Below are 21908 nucleotides of genomic sequence, written 5' to 3' on the forward strand. Positions count from 1 at the left end.
AGTGCCACCACAGAGCCCCGTGTGCTCCATCCAAATTTTATTCGGGAAGCTGCAGGCATCAAACTCAAAGTCCCCAAAGTGCCAGGGGGACATGCAGGGGGTCAAGTCAGAAATGGGGTGAAGGGAGGACAAGGGGAGTTGCCAGAATTCCTGGGATACCCAGGTGAGCTGGGACACCTCCAGAGGGAAAGAGAACTTGGCTTTGGGAGGGGAGGAGGTGGGGATGGTGCTGTGGCTCTGGGCTGGGAGCAGGGTGGGTTCATCCTCGGTGGGTCCTGGGGTCCCCTCTGCTCCGGGCAGAGGTGGCTCTGTGGTGTGGGGATGTGCAGGGCAAGGAAGGGATGGCCGCAGTTAATCCTTGTAGTTTTTGGTGAGGAACTGGGTCGAGGCCACGGGGTGGCCCAGATGAAAATCATCCACAAAGTCCTTCAAGTCCCAGGTGCCTGGGGAGAGAGGAAAAGGGGGTGAGCAGGGCTGGAGGAGGGCTGGAGAGGGGAGCAGCCTTGTACAGCTGCTGCTCTGCCCCAAACCACATCCTGCACACCCCAGGAGGCCCCAGGGACAGTGAGAAGTCACAGGGACCCCAGCTCTGATCGTCCTAGGGGTACCTAGGCTCCTCTCCTGCCCCCTGACCTTTGGAGCAAACCCTCCTACGGCTTCCTACGAGCCCACCCCGGGGGTGGCCTGGCTGGAAATCCCCCTGGGGATTCACAGGAGATCCCCGTCCCCCTCACTGGCATTCACTGAGCTGCTGCTCCGCCGGCTGCTGGAGCCGAGGGGGTTCCTCATTGCTGACCCTCCTCCCCTGCTGCCTGCCCTGACCCCAGCATCCCGGAGCTCTGGGGGCAGCTTCTGCTGGATCCAGCTGCGGTTTTTGCCACGTGGGCAGCAGGGAAACCGTCTCCAGGTCGAAGGGCCCGAGGGATTCCCTCATACCCGGCCCCTGCGGGGCAGAAATCCCCCTGTGCCCTGCCAGGGTCGGGCACCGAGCCTGTGTCTGGCTGGCGGCTGCCGGAGCATCCTGCTCGGACCGGGGGGGGCTTTCCCTGGCAGCCAAACAGCTCACGCTGCCCCTCCTTGTGGGCCACCGGGGAAAGGGGCCCGCTGTTTATCTGAAACCTGTCCTCTCCTCTTCCTGGCTGCTCTTTAATGTCACGCGGCAGCCCGACAGCCTTTATCTGCTGCCACATCTCAGCCCCGACTGGAGCACAGCGTCCCCTTTGCTCTTGCAAAAGTGCTGAGCAAAACCTGAGCTGCTGCATCACCTCCGCGGGGTGGTGATGGCTCTGGGAGCTGGTGGAGCTCCCACCTTCTCCCCACCTCGGGCTCGGAGCTCCAAAAAAAGCTCTGGAGATTCTCGTGGTGACGGCGCCGCGCCCCGTGACCTCGCGGAGCTGCGGGAGGCCGCGGCTGGGACGCTCCAGGGCCAAGGAAGGAGCTCACAGGACGCTCAGGAAGAACCTGCATCCCACATTCCAGCTGGGATGAGATGCTGGAATGCACCAGGCTGCTACTGGAGGCTCCCAGGTGTCCCCTGCCACCCTCCGAGGACACAAACCAAGCTGAGAGCAAGGACGGTCCCACCGTCCTGCACTGGGGTCACGGCCAGCCGGCACCCAGAGCCACGGGCCCCAAATTCCACCTCGGCAGGAAGGGCAGCTCCTCACTTGGGGGTCTCAGCCCAACCCCCTCCGTGCTGGGGGTCCCGATGAAGGTGGCACCAGGGGAAGGAGCCTCGGGGGGGCCTCTCCCGCTGCGCCTGCAGCCTTCGCCGGGTGGGTGCCTTTCATCCGGAGGCTTTCAAAGCGCTGGGAAAACCCCACGGGAGAGCCGCCGGTGCCCCGCGGGGCCGGGGTGAGAGCGAGACGCGGCACCCCCGACTCCCAGGGGTGCCGGAGCTGTCACTGATGTTCGCGGAGCCTCCGGAGAGGCGCGGATGAAAGGAGCTGGGGGAGGCAGAACCTCTGCGGGGCTGCAGGAGCCGGCCCCGGCCCTCGCCCTGCTCGTGGGGCCGGGGTTTTTCCTGACCTACTTTCCTACCTGCCCTGGCACCAGTAGTGCCCAGGGAAAACCCCGGGGCAGCCGCGGGTGTGGCAAAGGGGCGATGCACCGGGGGGTGCCAGGTTTGGGGTGCCGGGTCCCCCTACAGCAAATCCAACCCCTCGGGTGCATCCCCAAAGCGGGTGCCCCATCCCAGTGTGACCAACTCCCGGCACAGGGCGACATCCCTGTGCCAGCCATCCCAAATCACCCCAGCTGGCTCCCAAGGCTGGGGACTGTGAGTCACTGGGATCACGGAGCCGGGAAAGGAGCGGGGGGCCGGCCGGGGAGCCGAGGTCGCGGTGCCGCTGTCCCCTCTCCCTGCCACAACAATACGGCGTTTCATCCGTGGCTTGGTCCGTTTTCAAGCTCATTTCCCAAAGGATTAAATCATCCCACTTGGCTCTTATCTGCGCACCCGCCGGAGGAAGAGGAGTGCCCGCTGACACCCACACGTGCCCGGCCGCCTGAGCCCGGAGCACCCGATGGGGAAACTGAGGCACGAGGCAACCGCTGGGCTCGGGGAGCTCGGCATCCCTCTGATCCCACAGGTTTCCCAGCGCTGCCGTTGTCTCCTGCCCACCCCCCAAACGCCGGTCCCCTCCTCCCCCGGCCCCCCGGCTGTAATTTATCAGCCTCATCGGCGGCAATGTTCTCCTGATGGGAGCCCTGATGCTTCTCTGCCAAGATTAATGATGTCCCAGCGGAGGTGGGCGGGAGGCCGGCAGCTGCTTTGGTCACCATTAAGTGACACCCGGGGACTTGGGCCGGCACCGTGCTCTCCCCGCAGCCCTTTGCCGCCTCCCGTCCCGGCCGCAGCCTTTCCCTCCCCGCCGGGGCCCAGTCCAACCCGATTTTCCAGCTGGGTGGATCGGATTGGAGGCGCACAAGGTCGGCTCATGAGTCAATGCCGCGGCCCCGATCCGGAGCTGGAGCTGGAGGAGGGATGGAGCCAAAGTCTGGCCGGGCTCATCCCTGCCCCTGCTCCCCAAGGGACTTGTTGCTTCCCGGAGGCAAAATTTCTGGGAGGAAAAAAAAAAAAAAAATCCATTCCCTGTTGTAAAACATCTTTCCAGGGCAGGAGGGGCTTTGGGAATGCTGGAGCCTCTCCCCAGCTCGCTGGAGCTTATGGGAAAAGGTGGAAGCAGAGGGATGAACTCAGGTGCAATTAATCCTCAAGATTTTGTGCTAATTAATGATCCCCCTCGATTTGTGGGGGAACTTTAATTCCCCAGCACCGCAGCCGGGGTCTGGTGGGTGCCTGAATTCCCCCAGCTGTGGAATTTCCCGTGGATCAGGGCGCCGCCACCTCGGGATGCGACGGTGGCTGTGACATTTCACAGACCACAAATTATTATCTTGCATCTCCCCAAAACACAACCACGGCTTGTAACACTCCTGGCTGCGAGGGAAGTGGGGTGAGTGGCAGGAAGAGACACCCCAAACGTCCCCACCTTCGGCACTGAGCGGGGACAGAGCTGCTGCTCGGTGACAGTTTAGTGGCACGGCCAAAAATTGAAGTGAATCAGACTCCAGAGGAGAAACTGAGGCTCTGAGTTATTTGCCTGAGGTCGCATGGAGCTGGCTGGTGCTGGGATTGATCAGAAACACTCACGGGGAAGGATCAGGGTGGTTTTTTTCCCTGATGAAACAAGATTTTTGCTCAAGAGCCTCCCTGGAGAAACACCTCGGCCGTAAACTGATTTCCACATTGTCACAAGCGACAGGGGGACGTGTCCAGGTCCTGCAGCCCTTCCAGCACCCGACCTGTGCCCGTCACTGCCATCCCAACCAGGACATCCCCACGGGAGGGTGGAAATGTCCCCGTTCCCTTTGAGCTGCTGGCGCTGCACAGCCAGGCAAGGAGGGAGAAGGAGCAGGGATTTGTTTTCCACGCTCGCCGTTGCCCCTCGCGTTTTAAATTCCCAGGGATCTTTTCCAGGAGCAGGGACAGGCGACGCGGGCAGGTCCTGGTTTAGTGCCCTCTTCTGGAGGCTCCGGCCGAGCCACTGCCATCCCGCCTGGCACTGTCACCTCCCCCGGCTCGGCCACGCTTGGCCCGGGACCTCGCCTGGCCTGGCCTCCAGAACACATCCCGTGCCAGCAGGGAATTTTTCTGGGAGCTGAACAGAAACGCTCTGGTGGGGCTCAGCTCTGCCAGGGGAGGAGCTGCCAGAGGGAGGAATGCCCAGCACAGGGATGCACACTGAGGCTGGACACATCCCGAGGCTGGGATGGGCCAGCGCCACTCCCTGTGCCCAGTCAGGACATGTCCCTGTCCAGGGCTGGTGATGATGGGCATCCCCAGCCTCGGTGAGACAGAGATGTCGCTGTCACCAGATGTAGGACGGAGTAAGAACAGCAAGAAGGGGTTCATTTGAGGCCAAATAAGATGGGAAATTCTGAGCAAGGATGCAAACTGTGCCTGCGGCATCGCCGGAAGAACCTGCATCGCTTCTACTGCAGGAGAGGAGCAAGGCAGAGCCCGGGCTGGGTTCTCATCCGTGATCCTTTGGGATTGGGGTCACCCCCTCCTTGTTCCCACCTTCTGCCAAAGGTGTCTGCTCCTCTCCCCCGTGTGCTGCCTTTGCACCACAGGGCTGGATGCATCCAATCCATCGGCGTTCATCCCACTGCCTTGGGGATGGATTTATTTAAAACCCTCGAGACACCAAAATCTCAGCCTTTGGCAGCTTTTAGGGCTCATTCCCTGGGAATAAAGATGAGGGGCTGGATCCAGCAGCATCCCCCGGCCAGGCCAAGGATGTGATGCAGCAGTGAAATGGTTAAAAAGAACCTTCAACCAACTCCTTAAACATGAGCCCCTGCCAGACCCCCACAGCTGCCTGACAAACGATGCTCAGGCATCGGATCCTGCGGAAAAATATCCAAAATATCCGCTGGGTCTTTCCCAGGAAGTGCGGGAAGGGCTGGGAAACACAGATGGGATGGGGACAGCGGCAGCTGGGGAATGCCCGGCCACCCCCGCCCTGGGGACAGCGGAGTGCGGCGGGACCTTCCCCGGGGGTGACATCTGGGGGGGTTGGAGCTGCGTATCCTGCTAGAAAGAGGATTTATCTGGAAAAAGCTCCTTGGTGGGTGTCTCTGCGTCCCTTCTCGGCTCCGGGATGCTGCGGTGGGAATGTGGGGACAACACGGAGCCCCCTCCTCCGAGCAGGAATGAGGGGCTGGCAGGGGGGTGACATCAGCGGTGTCATTAAGAAGCGGAGCTAATGAGCCAGAAAACAAAGCCAAGGGCAGGGAGAACCCGCAGGGAGACTCGTGGCAGCCTCATCCCGCTCCGGCCATGGGATGAGCACCACGGCTCAGTGCCAGGGAGGGGGGGCAGGGGCTGTCCGAGAGCCCCCCCGGAGGCAGCCCCCACTCCGGGCCGGGCGCTGTGGGTTACCCGGCACGGGGTGAGTCAGGCAGCGCAGCCCAGACGCACCGACCTGACCTGCCCGTCGAGCCCTGCTCATGTGGTCCCAGCTGGGAAAGTTTTGAAATTTCCCTTGTGGAGGCCACGTGAGCCACAGAGCCCCGAGTTCCAGGCAGGGCAGGGAGGAGCCCACGCTTGGCACCGGGCACGATGGATCCCTGCCCGTGCCGGGGGTCCTGCAGGCTGCCCCGTGCCCCAGCAAGGAGCAGCAGGAACCCTTGGCATTTTGGGGGTCTCGGCTGCTCCATCCCTTCTGTGAAAGGCTTTGGGAGGAGCTGGGAGTTGGCGGGCGTTGTGTCAGCCTGGTTTGAGCAATCCCTTGCTAAACCTTCTCTGCGGCTGATCCTTATCCGCCTGCTCCGAGGTGCCGGTGATGCAACTCCCGCGGCTCGGGCTGGGGGGGATGTGCCAGCAAGGGCTGCATTTCACAGCCCACATCTCTCCCTGCTTCCGATCCCGCTAGCCAGGCCGTTACCAGACGTTTTCCAAGGGTTTCTGCTGCCTGGCGAGGATTTAACACCTCACCCACGTCCCCTGTAAAGATCCCTTTGCACCGAGCGGGCATCCCCAGCCTGCCAGAGCACGCAGCATCATCCACAGCCCTGGAAAAGCCCCTCGGGGCGGGGATCGAGGACTCGGCGGGTCCTTACCCAGCGACTCCTGCTCCTCGGAGCTCAGGGAGATGGTCTGGTGTGTCGGCTGCCGGTACAGGCGGAACTGGTAGCGGTGGTAGCCGCTGTAGCGCGAGGGCTTGGGCCGGCTGTAATCTGAGATGCAGGAGAAGGGCTGAGTGTCCCTCTGAGCTGAAACTCCCGCCAGAACCTGTTATCCACCACCCTCCTCCAGGCCGAGATCAGCTCTCCCACGCAGCTCCCTGCGCTGTGACCCCTCACCGCGCATCAGCTCAGGTGTTCCACCAAAACAGCCCCTCACCACATCCTGGACCACCCTGACCTCTCCTCCATCCCCCTTCCCACATCTGCACCCTCCCTGCTGGGGTGCAGCCTCCCCTGGGCAGGGGAGACCAACCTGAGACCCCCCCAGCCCCCCATCAGGGCACGGCCAGCACCCCTTGGGCTGCCCCAGGGGGGTCTTGGAGCCCACCCTGTGCTCCAGGCTGGGAGGGAGCAGTGCACAGCTGCCCAGATGTGGGGCCTGCAGCTGGCTCAGGGCATGTCCAGCTGCTGAGAACAGAGGTTGTCCCTGGGAAAGGGAAATCCATGGGATGCACAGCAGAGCCACCCCTCGGTCTCCATCAGGGACAGGGGGATGTGACACCAAAGGACAAGAGGCTGAAGCTCTGCCAGGACTCAGTCACCTGCAGCCAGGTGAGCCCCCAGCCCCTCTCCCCTGGGGTGTGACCTCCCTGAGCCACGTCTGGCCCATTTTGAACTGAAAGTCTTTGTTCCTGCAACATCACAGGAGTTGTTGGGATCCACCCGCTTTTATCTTGTGTTTTTCTTTTGGGTTTTATCCCTCCCCCCTCTTTTTGCACTGGTTTGGAGCCTTTCCAACCGCTGGGGAGTTTTTAAACCACTTTTGCCTCTAGAAAAAAATTAGAGAAAAAGTGGCTCCTATTTCAGACAGTGCCCAGCTGTGCCCTAGGGAGCTCCTTGTGTCCCCCCCTTGTGTCCCTCCCTCATGTCCTGGTGTGCCCACCCCAGCCAGCACTGCCACCCCCTTGTCCCAGCTGGCTGAGACCCCATCCCCTCATCTGGGGTCTGCACTCACCTGTCAGGACCTTCCCTTTGATCTTCCCAACCCTCAGATCCGAACCCTGAAAGGACAAAAAGAGGGAGGTTAGGTGAAACTGGCGTCCTCAGGAGAAAGACAGGGGGATGGACCCCTCCTGCCCCCACAGCTGTGCCCACTTCTCCCCAGGGATTCATTTTCCAACGTCTTGTGTGTTTTCCTTGTAAAGAGAATTTTCTCCAGGTGGGTGGGAAGGAGTGTGCCAGGGCTTTTCTTTGGCTATCTGGGATTTAGGGGCTCAATCCACAATGCCTTGGCACACAGGTGACACTGCTGTCACCTGCACACAGAGACCATCCCCGGTCTGGAGATCCAGGCCAGGGATCCAGGCTGTGGCACACTGGGAAAACCACCATAATTCCATTAAAAGCCTCGGTGCTGCTTGGCACACCAGCATTTGGGAGAGCTGGCCCATTCTAGGTGGGACTGTGGTGATTTCCAGCAGCATTCCCATGGCAAAGCTTTGGCTTTGCTCTCAATAAACTCCTGCTCACAGAGCTTGTCCCACCGGAGGCTCGGCTCCCCATCCCCACCCTGGGATGCTTCCCGGGAGCAGGGAGCCTTTCCTGGGACACCGAGCATCCTGTGGGACTGCGTGGATGGCAAAGGGACAATAACAGGAGCTGCACCCACATCCTGGCCCCGCACATCCCACCTCACCCCTGACCTGCTGTGCTATTCCCGGCCATTCCCAACCTCCCAGCACTCGTAAATCCTCTCCTACGGCACCCGTTATTCCAGTCCTGCCCACACACGCTCCGCTGCCAGGGCTCCTCTGTCCTAACCTGCCCTGGGAGTTATTATCCCAAAAAAAAAAAAAAAAGCCTTAGATAACTCCCAGCAAAAGTGCACGTGGGGAACAGGGTTCAGTGCCTCGGCTCCCCGCAATCAAAGCTTCCCTTTCCCTCCAAAGGAAACTGCTCTGCACTGAGTCACGGCCGGTGACAGCCTCCTGCCAGCTGCCCCTGGCACACCAAAGGTCACCGGGGAGCCAAGAGCTCCCTCAGATCCTTGGATATTGGCTCCCCAACACTGGCTTGCCACCTTGGCAGCTGTAGCCAAAACATCCCGGTGACAGGGAGGTGATGAGTAAGGATTTGGGCAGGTTTGGGTGCCTGGGATCGCAGCGGGAGGGGAAGGCGCGGCGCAGGATGTGAGGGGAGAAGCATCCAGGGGTGCTGGAGGGGACACACGGGGCCGTGGGGCTGCTGTGGCCCTGTCCAGATGTGCCAACCCGTGCCATCCAGATGTGCCAACCGGCGCCATCCAGATGCGCACACCGGCTCCAGGCAGATGCTCGGCAGCGCCCATCCAGATGTGCCCCGCCAGCCCACCCACACGGGCTCGCGCCTCCTCCGCCCAGATGTGCAGACGTGCGCGAGCCCTCCAGCTGTGCCTGCTCCCCCAGATGTGTCGCTGCCGCTGCCCGGCGTGGGGAAGCTGCCGGCGCATCCCGAGCTCGCCGTGCGGCCGGGCCGGCTGCCAGCCCCAGCTCTTCAAAGGCACGGACTGAGGGTTTCTCTCTGCTCCTGGCAGGAACTCTCCCGTGCGGGGACCGCGCTGCTATTCCTGGCTTTGCCAGGGGCTTATCGGGACAGGCCGGGCCTCCTCCCTGCTTCCCTGCCCGCTGATGTGGGCTGCCTGCTCGCCTCGAGATGCTGCGGGTTCCTCGCTAGCCCCGGGCATGGGAGAGTCAAAGGATAAAGCTCCTTTTAAAGAGGCAAGAACAGGAAGAGGGCGGGAGGGAGAAAGTCGGGATGAGCACTCCAACCCCTGCCTTTTCTTTTCTTTAATAGTAAACAGCTATCCTGGGAGCAAGGAGCGAGCTCTGGGCACGGCTGCCGGGATACGGGAGGGATTGGAGAGGTGGGGTGTGACGCCCTGTGACATTTTCTCCTTGTTTTTTGCTCAGGGAATGGTTTGTCGGAGGAATAACACCCCCCCCCCCCCCCTCCAGCCACTTTCCCCTTTGCTGGCACGCCGGTGAGGGCGAGGGGAGCATCACACTCCGGCAGCTCCCAAAGATCCCTGCCACGAGCCGAGCTAATGGACACTGATGAGCTGCTGCGTTTATTAATGCCCTTTTATGAGAGCATTAATAGTTCCTAATGACACCATTTGAGCTTCCCAGCCTTTTATCTCCTCTTTCTCTCTTTCCCCTGCCGAGGACACGGTGTAGGAGGTGGAATTAGATATTCCCACCCTCCGGTCTGTGGCGGGTGGTGTTGAGAGCTGGTGGGGCACGGGATGCTCGTGCAGAGACCTGGAAAGCCTAAAAAATCCGTGCCACACAGTTCGAGCGCCAGGAGCTCCTCTCCACGATCTTTTCCTTGACCAAAGGAGTGGGGAATTTTATCCCTGTCATTTCTGGTGCCCTGGGCACCGAGAGAGGCTCCCTGGGAGCTCACGGCCAGCCCTCGCTGCTGCCTGCACGTCGCAGCCGAGGGTGGGGGGAATAAATAAATAAACACAAATAAATTAAAGGCAGTGAGTCACCTTGTGTTTTCCTCTTGATCTTTTTGTTTTCTTTTCACCCCCTCCCCTTTCTTCCCCCTCTCCAGAACGTGTCTGATCCCATCGGAGAGGAGGGGAAAGGGATGGGTGGCGAGCTCTCGCCAGCGATTCGCCCGGGCGAGGACGGAGGGTTTATGGAAAGTGGGTGTGGGAATCGGCACAATCGCTGGCAGGGGACCAGGACAAACAGATGACGGATGGGACCCGGGGAAGTGCAGCCGAGCAGGGCTGGGCTGCTCCTGCCTCGCCGGGAGCGCGTCCCAACCTGGCCCCGGGGACCTCGGGACACCGAGGGGGGGCTCAGCCAGGTGCGGGGGCTGCATCCCATGGGAAGCAGCGAGGGGCCGGCCCGGCATTAACCAACAATTATCCGAGGGGGAAGCTGATCCCAAACACCCGGGGTTCCTCCCGCACTGCTCCTCACGAGCAGGAGTTTGATGGGGCCGAGTGGCTTCAAAGCCGGCCCAGTGGGAGCCCAGATTTGTTCTCCTCAATTCCTGTGATCTTTGGAATGAGGTCAGGATGGAGGAATTGGCTCAGCGAGTGCAGGGGAGCATCCCGGGAAGGGTAGAGCCACTGGGATGGCAACCCAGCTTCCCTGCGAGGCTGGAACGGGGAATAAAAGGATGAGGTGCTAATTGCAGGTGGATCTGGATCTGTTCCACCGTGTCCTTGCTGAGGAAGGTGAAGGTTTTGGGGTTTCCTCCTCCCCACCAAAGCCAGCAGCAGTGGGGAGGACCACTCCTCCCCCAGCTCCCAGAAACGTCCAGGCTCGTCCTGCTTCCCAACAAAAAGCATGTGAGCAAAGAGCCGATCCAAGAGCAACTCTCCCTCCAATTATCCCCGCGCGCAGGGAGGCCAGGAGACAGCAGGGCAGGGCCCGGCCAGCTCCCAGCACTCCCAGACTCTGGCATTTCCCAGCTCAGCTGCCTGTTTGAGCAGCAGCTTGCTTCCAGCGGGATCCTGGTGCTGGATCTGGGGCGTGGGATGCTCCCAAGGGGCTCCGGCTCTCGCCCACGCCACCCCGACCCTCTCGCTCTCAGCCCAGCCTTGCTTTTCCCGTCACCGTCAAGCCGGGGTTTGGTGCCTGAAGGAGCCTGTCAGCCCCGACCCTGCGAGTCCTTTTGTGATGAGAAATGTCACATCCCATTATGCCAGCCTTGCTGTGCCGCTGGATTGTCGTGGGCTCTCCGTCGGGAAAGAAATTGGGAGCAAGAGGAAAAAATACCGAGAAACACAGAAATAGTTTTCATGCAAGAACCAGGATGGGAGAGTCACCTTCCAGCCTGGATGGGAAAGGCTTCCTTGGGAACGGCCTCTCCTGCCTGCTCTATTGCTCCAAAGTGTTTTGACAGCATTCCCAGGGCAGGGATGAGACCCCACAGAGGTTGGATCCCATCGCACCCCAGATCCAGAGAAACCTCCCCTTCCTGCTGGAACCAGCCCAGCTTTCCCAAGCCCAAACCTTCTCCTCAGCCGCCTGCTCTGGTGCTTCCCCGCAGCCCCAGTTTTTCCTGGATCCTGGGATGACTCAGGGCCCTGGCTTTGTGCTCGGAGCCGGTTTCACTCTCCGGGCACAGCTGGAGACGTGGCCAGGCCATCCCGGGCCTGAGGCAGGAATGATTCCCAGAATTTCCCTGCAGCCCACGTCTCCATCCAAACTTCCCACCTGGATCCTCACTGCCCAGACACTTTGTAAGGAACAGGAGTCAATCCTCTCTCCAGAGCCTCCTGCTCCTCTCACAGGCTCCAGGAATGCCCAGTCCAGCCCTGTGCTCCCCAGGGAGGGTGGGATATATGGAATCACCCCATCTCCAGCTGCCAACCCCCTTACCCAGAGCCCATTATTTTAATTTATTACATTTTACATTAATGCAATTTCACCATTCCAAGCGATATTTGACTTGTTCCCCATCAATCTGCACCTGAAAAATTGATAAACCACCATGATCTGAGCCACATCCAGGCAGAAAAAAAGTGGAGAAGGTACTTTTCCTTCTATAGGGGAACTTCTTTTCAGGGCAGGTCCACAATGTCAGGAAAGCTAAACCTGGGTGGGTTGGATTTGTCTGTTTGGGGACTGACACAGCCACAAGCACCAAAACTGGGTGATTTTAACCCCAAAATCGTGCCAGGACACCCCATCCCAGCAGGCACTGACCAACACTGACTGCACACCCTCATCCCAAAAAACTCTCTGAGGCTCATCACAACTCCTGGGAAAATTTGCTGGGGGTCCCCAAGGAGCAGGAGGGCTCCCCTTGTCACCCTTGGGAGGCTCAGGTGGGAGCAGACCCAGGGGTGTCACAGCTCCAACAGGGATCTGAAGAGCCTCTCCCACTTTTCCAGGGTCTGAGCTCCAAGGATTTACCCCTACAGCCTTTAGGATCCTTAGGCAGCTCTTGGCACGGACATTTTTGTAGCTCACGATAAATGGGGAAGGCGACCATAAAAATATATTAAAAAATAAATATCGGGCACGGTTGTAATTTAAATGCAGCTTTGTCTGATCCACCCTAACGCCGCAGGGGAGGACGTGCCACGGGTTATTAACTGAGCAAAATAAACATAAATCACCTCTGTGCCTGGCTTTTGCAAGGTTTTCTTAATCTAGAAATAAAACCCTGCACTCCATAACCCCAACCATCCCTGGCAGGGACCTTCCCAGGCTCCTGCCCCCCTCCTGGCAGCCCGAGGATGGCATTCCCAGTGCCAGCAGCTCCCCAGTGCAAAGAGGGAGGCTCTGCTGGGTGCATTTCCAGGGAGAGACAGATCCCTGCCCGGCTCAGGCGTAGCTGGCACGGCTGCTGTGCCCATCTGCACCTTTCCTGCAGGATATAGGTGAGGGGTCCGAGCCAGCGGGGCGGAGGCTGTGATGACACCGGGAGGGTTTTGAAACCTCAGACAAAACATTTGTGTTGGAAAAGGAGAGGGATTTTGTTGGTTTGGTTTTTTTTTTTTTAATATATAAAACACCTGCAGGATTGTGGAGGCAGCTGGGGGTGGGAATGGGATGCAGGATGCTGGGCTCCCTTCCCAAAAGTGCAGCTGAGCTGCTGTGGGAGGGCACGGGAGATGTGGCTTTGCCAGGACACTCCTGGCATGGGCCGGAGAGCTGGATTTGGGATTCGAGGCCCGTGGCTTTGCCAAGAAACTTCATGGAGGAGTTTCCCTGCTACCCTTTCCTCTGCACCCCTGCAGGGAAGCACCAGGGGTTTGCTGAAGTGAGGAAATTGAGTAAGATGGAGGTTGAATAAAATCAGAGTGGAATAAAATGAAGGTTGAACAAATGATGGCTGAATAAAATGATGGTGGAATAAAATGAAAGTTGTATAAAATGATGGTTGAACAATTGATGGTCGCACCAGGGTGTGGAGAGGGTCGTGCACTCCCTGCTTGCCATGCTCTGGACCCCGGGCAGTCGGGGGGTGGCTGCACCCCAAAGCCCCTCTCGGGGAGCGCCGCGATCGCGTCCTGCGCGGTCACACCCCGGCTCCCGGCCCCTGGGCCTCTGCTGCAAAGCCGGGATGATAAACGAGGGATGCGATTGCTAAGAACAACAGGGATGTTGATAGCAACCCCAGGGGTGTGTTAGGAAGCTGCGTGGATGCCGGGCTCGGCGCTGGCTGCCTTTAACAGCCCCACGGTGTCGCAATTCTGGGTGAGCTCCCGGCAGAGCTGGCTGCTGGATGAATCACCCTGACCCACTGGCCCGGGGCTGGCCCGGCCAAGGGAGGGCTGGGATGGGATTTGTCTGGCTCAGGATCCGGCCAGGATCCCCCTGGAGCATCCTCCTCCTCCTTCTCCTCAGTGGGATGCTGCTCTGCTGGGGTGGGAAGTGGTGCCGGATGTGGAGGAGGAGGAGGAGGGGATGAGGAAGGCTCAGGCACAAGGAGGAGGGCACTTTGTGCCCCTCAGTGTGATGGTGGCACTGCTCAAATGCCACTTGCAACACCCAGGCGTGAGACCACGCCTGCATTTGGTGCCCTGGGCTTTGTCACCGGCCCAGCCCTTCCCAGGAGCTCCACCAGGATCTCCCTTCATCCACCCCATGATTTGGGCTCCCTCGGTGCTCCCCCATCACCTCCCGTTCTGATGGGACATCCCCAAAATGCCGCAGAGCTCCCAGGAAAGGTGAACTACAAGAGGTGTCCACAAAGCCCCTGAGATTCCAGCAGGAGGAACAAGCTTGACCTGGCCAGAAAAAAGGTCTGGGTAAGACTGGAAAGGTCTTTTCCATCCCATTCCTTGAGAATGGAAAACTTGCTCGCCCTGCGTGCGTGTAGCTTTAAGATGAGTTTGCTTTTCCAGCAGCAGATTTCCGGAGGATTCTTGGAGAAACACCAAATTTTGCCTAATTCCGTCATTTAAAGGCCCGTAGCCCGAATTCTGTGTGGATGAGAGCGGAGCCTGCACTGGAACCGTCCCTTGGGATGTGTCCCTGGGGAGGTTCTGCTGCTGTGTCACCTTTGGGGACAGGGATAATTTCCTTTGGTGGTTGGGAAGTGCCAGCACATTCCCAGTGCTGCCACCAGCCAGGCTGTGGTCACCAGCAATAACCACGGCCGTGGGGCACGAGGGCCTCGCCTCTGAACCACACATCCCTCTGCGAGGCACAGCCAGGATCATGGAATCCTGGAATGGTTTGGTGGGAAGGGATTTAAACCCATCCAGTGCCACCCCTGCCATGCCCAGGGACACCTCCCACTGTCCCAGGCTGCTCCAAGCTGGTCTTGGACACTTCCAGGGATCCAGGGGCAGCCCCAGCTCCTCTGGGAATTCCAGCCCAGCCCCTCCCCACCCTCACAGCCAGGAATTCCTTCCCAATATCCCATCCATCCCTGCCCTCTGGCAATGGGAAGCCATTCCCTGTGCCCTGTCCCTCCATCCCTTGTCCAAATCCCTCTCCAGCTCTCCTGGAGCCCCTTCAGGCCCTGGAAGAGGCTCTGAGCTCTCCCTGGAGCCTTCCCTTCTCCAGGTGAGCATTCCCAGCTCTCTCAGCCTGGCTCCAGAGGGGCTCCAGCCCTGGAGCAGTTCCGTGTTCTCCTCTGGGCTCATTCCAGCAGCTCCACGTCCTTGCAATTTTGGGGACCCCAAGCTGCAGGTGGGGCGTCCCCAGAGCGGGGCAGAGGGGGAAGAATCCCCTCCCTGCACTTTCTGGCCGTGCTGTGCTGATTTTGGGGTTTGCACCCAGCCGTGACCACCAACAGATCTCGGTGGGATTTGGGGCCGGACACTGAGCCCATCCCTCCCTGAGATCCCACACGGACCCCAAATCCCACCCCAGAGCCGGGCTGGGGGCGCTGCCGGGGGTCCGGGGGTGCTCTCACACGCCGCAAAACCCTCCCCTGCAAATTCCTCCTCCCTGGGGTGTCTGATCCCCGTCCCAGGCACCTTCCCGGGCGCGGGGGCGGATCAAAGCCCGCGCGTGCCAGTCCTGCTCCCGCTCTGGGCCAATTTGGCTATTTCGGCTTCCCTAATCTGATGGGAGCGGGAGCTTCGGCTTGGGGGGGCTCATTTATTCCTCTGAGGGTTTTTTTTTTTTTTTTTTTTTTTTTTTTTTTTTTTTTTTGGTGTTTTTTGTTTGTTTGTTTGGGTTTTTCTTTTGCTTTTCCCTTCTTTCCGCTGGCCAAAAGTTAAAAATTCTCCCTTTCGCCCTCAATGACGACAGCCCCGGCCGGGAGGGGACCGCGCTGTCCGGCCCCCGCCAGAGCATCCGGGTGGGCTCGGCCTCGCCGCTCCCCCCAAACCTCCCCCCAGGCCGCTTCCTGACGGCTGGAATTGGCAGCACTCGGAGGGAGAGTCCAGAGCTGCCCTTGGGACGGGAGAAACTCCAACCGGAAACTCTCTGGAGCTGCACAAGTTTTCCTCACTTCTCCCTCCTGCCTGGGAGTTCGCTCGGGGAGGAGGTGCTCGGGAAGGATGGGATGCTCAGGAGCGCTTTGCGTCGATTTGGATAATGAGGAGGAGCCAATTTCACCTTAATTTGGAGTTTTTTGGCCGCTGAGCATCCCACGGCCCGCAGGTTCTTGGCAGAGCCGCAGAGGAGCTGCTGACCCCCCCCCAAAAATGCAACCGCAGCAGCAGGAGGAGGACGAGGGGTTAACGGCAGCGCCGCCGCTGCTGCTCGCCTGCCAAAAGCCGCTCCGGCGGTGCCACGGACTTCCCTTTCTTCCATAAAAGTCCACCGGATCCGGGATCCCGTGGGATGCTGGAGGGAGGGGGCTGAGCCGCCCTACCTGGGGCGCGTGCAAGCGCCGGGGGCTGTTTGTGCAGCGCCTCCCCCCTCAAAAAAACCACCCCGGGATCCGGGAGCCAGCGCTCGCCCTGCTCCCTGCCCTGCCTCGGGCTCCAGAGGGGGAAAAATAATTTTTTTTTTTTTTTTTTCTTTTAAACGTATTTTTGGGGGCGGCGAAGCGCGAGGCGGCCCCGTTCCAGCCGGGCTGGGAAGGGATGTGAGGAAAAACTGGGAAGGGATGGCCGGGCTGGGCAGCACGTGCTGCTCCTCACGGAGTTCCAGCACCGCTCCAACAGCCCTGCTCCCCTCCAGGAGACCCAGAGCTCCTTCCCCATGGGGGTGGAAAGACCCTGGAGAGGCTGGTGGGAAGCAGGGAGAGGAGAAACACAAGGGGTGTCCCCCCCATGGAGCCTCTTTCTGCTCCATCCCCTTCCCAAACCAAACTTGGACCTCTCAGCCCCCCCAACTCCAGCCCTGATTATTTTGGGAAACTTGAGGGTGGTGGTGCAAATATAAAGACCAAGAGGTCTTTTCCCAGCCCTCTTCCCAAACCAAGGGGTCTCCCAGAGAAGCCCCGTCCTGGGAAGTGTCCAAGGCCAGGTCGGATGGGGTTTGGAACACCCTGGTCTGGTGGAATGGAATGAGATGAGTTTTAAGGTCCCTTCCAACCCAAACCACTGCACGATCCTGTGAAACTGCGTTGTCCCAGGAATTTGGACGGAGCAGAAATGTAAAAAGAAACAAAACCAGGAGCTGCTCTTCCCCACAGAGATGCCCAAACTCCCCCCACGCTGCTCTGAGCTCAAACCCCACAGATTTAGGATTTACACCCCAGCTCCCCCCCGGGGCTGTACACGGGGACACCGCAGCAGGTCCCTGTGTTGGGGTGGGTGTCCCCAAGGCAGGACGAGTGGGGGTCCTCCCTCGACCCCCCCTCCCTCGCAGGCAGCTCGCCCGAGCCCCGGCTCAGTTACAGCAGCAGACGAGATGTCATCACACCGAGAGCCCGGGGCTTGCATCACAAGTGTCTTGCAACGAAGAAAGCCAAATTTTTTACAGGAGCAGCACACACGCTCTCTCTCTCTCTCACACACAGCCTCGGTAATTAACTTAATAGGTTTCTTACAGAATGCCCCGTGAGTGATGCTCAACATATTCAAGTGTTGACAAGACGGCGCTGAACCCGACGCCTACACAGCGGGCAAACGAGGCTCGGAGCGCAGACACACCTTCATTGTCTGAAACTTGTAGTAAAACTCCGAACCCGCCCTTGTGAAATGGGGAGCTGAGCAGATGGGGCTGAGTAACCCTTCAGCTGCCAGGACCTGGCGCAGGACCTGGCAGGACCCAGGTGAGGCGGCGGCGGGTGGTGCCCAAGACCCCAAAATTAATTTATAAGTGGGTTGGGCAAGGTGGAGATCACAACAGATGCTTCCAGATATATTTGGGATATGTAATTAAGAGTTTTTAACTCACTGGGAACATCATCCTTGGTCCTTGTGGGTCCCTTCCAGCTCAGGATATTCCACATTTCTGTGGTTTGCTGGGCACTTAAATAAATCAGCAACTTCTCACTCCTCTATAAAAAATATTCACCCTTCAGAAATCGGCTGAAGATCCAAGGGGATGAACACAGCATTGTCCTCTGGGTTTGTTCCAGATCAATATTTGGGCCACTAACATTAAAAAAAAGGCTGCTGGACAGTCCTTCCCTGTTTGTCACCTGCCCAGTTCCAAGAGGAATCATTCCCTTCCCTCCTGCCTCAGGAATTGTGTCCTAAAAGACACAATTTTGGCTCATCTGTGCTGGGTGGGCTCAGATCCCCATCCAAGGAAAGCCAGCACCAAACACCCTCCTGAAGAGGCAACAGCGGCCATGGTCACCCAAATAAAAAAGGGGAAAAAAAAAAAATCACTGGAGAAAGGATTAATGGGAAAACCAGTTTGGATGGAGTTGTGTTGCAAGAGGCAGCAGAGATCCATCTCCAGCTGATTTGGGATGGGATCTTGAGTCAGGAAAATTGCCTAAGAAAGGGTGGTCGTCTGTACAGGTTCCTCCGGGTTGGGAAACGTCCTGCCAGCGGCTGGGACCCGCGTGGAGCAATCCCAATCCCAGCCCGGCTGTCATCACGGGGCTGACGAGCTCCCAAACCCGTTGGGCTCCTCGGCGTCCCCTCCACCTGCACGGGGCCCCGCAGCTGCGCCCTGTCCCTATCGCCCCGGGATCGGATCCGGTTGGATCAGGGGGGAAAGTCTGTCAGCGGCTGCTGCAACGCCGCAGCAGCAATGGGATCGTTCCCACGTGTCACAGCCAAGGTCCTTCAGAAGGGTTGGAACCCCAAATTGGTGGCTTTTCCCTGTCCTCCTGCACGTTGTGACCTCAGGGCAGGCACCGGCCATTGCAGGGATGCAAGATCCATCATTATTCCTCTTAAGAGTTGCAAAAGCATTTCAGAGGTTTTGATCAACAGAGCAAAAACCCTAGAACCTTTGGCACAGCAATTTTGGGGGATTTTTCCATCACCAGAACCTTGGGCACAACTATTTCTGGGGGATTTTTCCATCACCAGAACCTTGGGCACAACTATTTTAGGGGGATTTTTCCAGCCCAGAATCTTGGGCACAGCGATTTTGAGGGGATTTTTCCAGCACCAGAACCTTGGGCACAACTATTTCTAGGGGATTTTTCCAGTATCAGAACCTTGGGCACAGCAATTTTAGGGGATTTTTCCAGCACCACAGCCTTGGGCACATCAATTTGGGGGGATTTTTCCAGCATCAGAACCTTGGGCACAGCAATTTTAGGGGATTTTTCCAGCACCAGAACCTTGGGCAAAACTATTTTGGGGATTTTTCCAGCACCAGAACCTTTGTCATATATATTTTTGAGGGATCTTTCCATCACAAGAACCTTGGGCACAACTAATTTTGGGGGATTTTTCCATCACCAGAACCTTGGGCACAACTATTTTAGGGGGATTTTTCCATCACTAGAACCTTGGGCACAGCAATTTTGGGGGATTTTTCCATCACCAGAACCTTGGGCACAACTATTTTAGGGGATTTTTCCATCACTAGAACCTTGGGCACAGCAATTTTGGGGGATTTTTCCAGCATCAGAACCTTGGGCACAGCAATTTTAGGGGATTTTTTCAGCACCAGAGCCTTGGGCACAGCAATTTGGGGGGATTTTTCCAGCACCAGAAGCTTGGGCACAACAATTTTAGGGGATTTTTCCAGCACCAGAACCTTGGGCAAAACTATTTTGGGGATTTTTCCAGCACCAGAACCTTTGTCATATATATTTTTGAGGGATCTTTCCATAACAAGAACCTTGGGCACAACTAATTTTGGGGGATTTTTCCATCACCAGAACCTTGGGCACAGCAATTTTGGGGGATTTTTCCATCACCACAGCCTTGGGCACATCAATTTGGGGGGATTTTTCCAGCATCAGAACCTTGGGCACAGCAATTTTAGGGGATTTTTCCAGCACCAGAACCTTGGGCACAGCTATTTTTGGGGGGATTTTTCCAGCCCAGAATCTTGGGCACAGCGATTTTGAGGGGATTTTTCCAGCACCAGAACCTTTGGCACAGCTATTTTTGGGGGATTTTTCCAGCACCAGAACCATTGTCATATATATTTTGGGGGATTTTTCCAGCACCACAACCTTGGGCACAGCAATTTTGGTGGTATTTTCCAGCACCACAATCTTGGGCACAGCTATTTTTGGGGGGAATTTTCCACACCCAAAGGTGAGTGCTGCAGACAAGACCTGGGCTGCAGACGGGTGAATCCACAGGGCTACGGTGCACGGGAATTAAGGATTTAGCTGGGAGTTAGCTCGGTATTGTCAGGGAATTAAAGGTTTACCTGCGCGTTGCAGACGGAGGCTTAAAGATTTTACAAACACACGAGATTTACAGCTCTCCCAAATTTCGACACCCTCGGGTTTACCCCGCCAGGGAGGATTTTGACCAGGTCTGGATGGTTTTCCTGATGAAACCTGGTGGGAACAGTGATGGGAATTGGGGCTCAGGCTTAACCCACGGCCACGTGGCACCTGAAATCAGCCAAAAACCCTCAACTTGTCTGGGCTCTTGCAGAGATGGAGCCAAGTGGGATCAAACCCTAAACCTGCACAAGGTAAAGCCATCGTCTCAGCATTCATTGGAGAAGGAATCTTTGCATTAAAATCTCTTTTCTCTCCTCAAAAAACTCAGTGACATTCCAGATTTTTGGGAGTTGGAGTATCCCTTCCACCAGCACCTCCAGCAGCGATGGCTGGACCTTAAACCACACAACCAAGGTGAGGCTGCGGGGCAGCAAATCCTGCACATCCAACAACCCCTTCCCAAGCATTCCCAAGGATGAATCCTGACGGGATGCGAGGGAAACACGTCCCAAACACCCAACAAATCCAGGGCTGACAGCCTGGCCTGCTATCATCTGCCCATCGGGAATTGCAGCCGCTTGCATGCGTGGAGCAAGGCAGAGGTGCAGGAGCTGTGCAATTCCCAGCCCGGGGCGAGTGGCTCACCCACACACTGGGAACGGGAGCTGCAGGCCGGGCCCCGATGGAAGGAGGATAAAGCTGCCCTTACGTAAGGCCCGGGGTTGCGTGGAGGATCCGTGGCGGGAGCAGACTTGCTCTGGGCTCAGCCCGGACCGTGCCGGCAGCCCCGGGATGGATCCACGCCGGAATATCCTGGGATGTGCAGCACGGAAGCAAACCTCACCCTCCTGCCCCTCCACGCTGGAGGTTCTCTCCCCATCCCAACCCCTTCCCAAAAAATAGGTGTGAAATAGGTTGTTGTTCACGAGGGCGCTGGTGATTATTAATAATAACTCGGCTCCGTGGTGCTCCAGTTTTCCCGAGCTCCCTGGCAGCGTTCCGCCGGGGCCGGTGATTTAGTGCAACTTAATTATTCCCGGCGTTTCATCACCTCTTGTTTTTGATGTCTGTGTCTCTGTCAGGGCCTCACCTTCGTGACTAAGAGAGCCAGGGAAACAAACTGCTGGAAAAGGGAGGGAAAGGGGGAAAAACCCTGAGCTGGAGGGTGCTTGGAGGCAGGGAAGGCTCAGGAAGGTGTCCCAGGGGGATGCTCCGTGCGTTCCCGCTGCAGGATGGGATGTACATGGGGATGGAGCCCCTCGTGGGGTGTGGGGGGCTCCCACCCAAACCCAGCCCAGGTTTCAAGCCTTGGCTGTCATTCCCAGGAGCAGAGGGAGCAGCATTCCGTGTCTGCTCCTTCCCAGAGGGAAAGGATGGTGCTGGGCCTTGTGTGCCCCTCAAACCCCTCAGTGAGGAGCTCACGGCTCCCTCGGCCTTGGGAAGTGTTGGATTTGCTGGATTTGGCTCCCAAAAACCTGAGAGCTGCCAGGTGGGGGCTGCTAATGGAATTCTGTGGCTCCAAACCTTCGATGCCAACCGTGGTGCCCAAAGGAGCCACGAGCAGAGCCAGGAGCAGCTCCTGGGACCGTGCCTTGAATCCAACTTGTACCCTCGAGGGGACACTGGGAACACGCAGGGGGACACGGGAAGGACTCAGGGATGCACACAGGGAAGGAGGAATTCCAGCTCCAGGGCTGGAAGGGGGAGCATCCTGCAGGAATGGGGCTGGATGGGGATGAGCGACGCATGGCAGGGTGGGCACTGCCCCAGATCTGCGGGGTTTTCCTGAGAAATGAAAACCAGGAGCAGGTGGGATGAGGTGACCACCATTACCCAACATTTGACACACAGTGGAAAGTGGGAAGAGTCTCTTGGAATGGCTAAAAAGCTGCTTTGGGCTTCAAAAAGGGGATGGGATGCAGGACTGGGATATGCATTTGGGACTGGGGTGTAACATTGAGATGCAGGGCTGGGATGCAGGGTGGGGATGAAATATTGGGATGCAGGGCTGGGATGCAGGGTTGGGA

General features: G+C 58.2%; 1 protein-coding gene across 2 annotated transcripts in view; it reads right to left on the reverse strand.

Moving 5' to 3' along the window:
• Positions 1-20: 20 nt before the first annotated feature.
• The window catches only part of PEBP4 (phosphatidylethanolamine binding protein 4), a 74596-nt gene continuing 52708 nt past the window's right edge, over positions 21-21908 (reverse strand). For both annotated transcript variants that reach the window (XM_054000733.1, XM_054000732.1), the window contains 3 exons: positions 7211-7256; positions 6130-6246; positions 21-443 (listed from right to left, as the gene is read on the reverse strand). In XM_054000733.1, the coding sequence (XP_053856708.1) occupies positions 352-443; positions 6130-6246; positions 7211-7256 (255 nt within the window). In that variant the 3' untranslated portion in view covers positions 21-351. The remainder of the gene's footprint in view (positions 444-6129; positions 6247-7210; positions 7257-21908) is intronic.

Source organism: Vidua macroura, chromosome 28 (assembly GCF_024509145.1).
Source record: "Vidua macroura isolate BioBank_ID:100142 chromosome 28, ASM2450914v1, whole genome shotgun sequence".
In the NCBI taxonomy this organism is placed as follows: domain Eukaryota; kingdom Metazoa; phylum Chordata; class Aves; order Passeriformes; family Viduidae; genus Vidua; species Vidua macroura.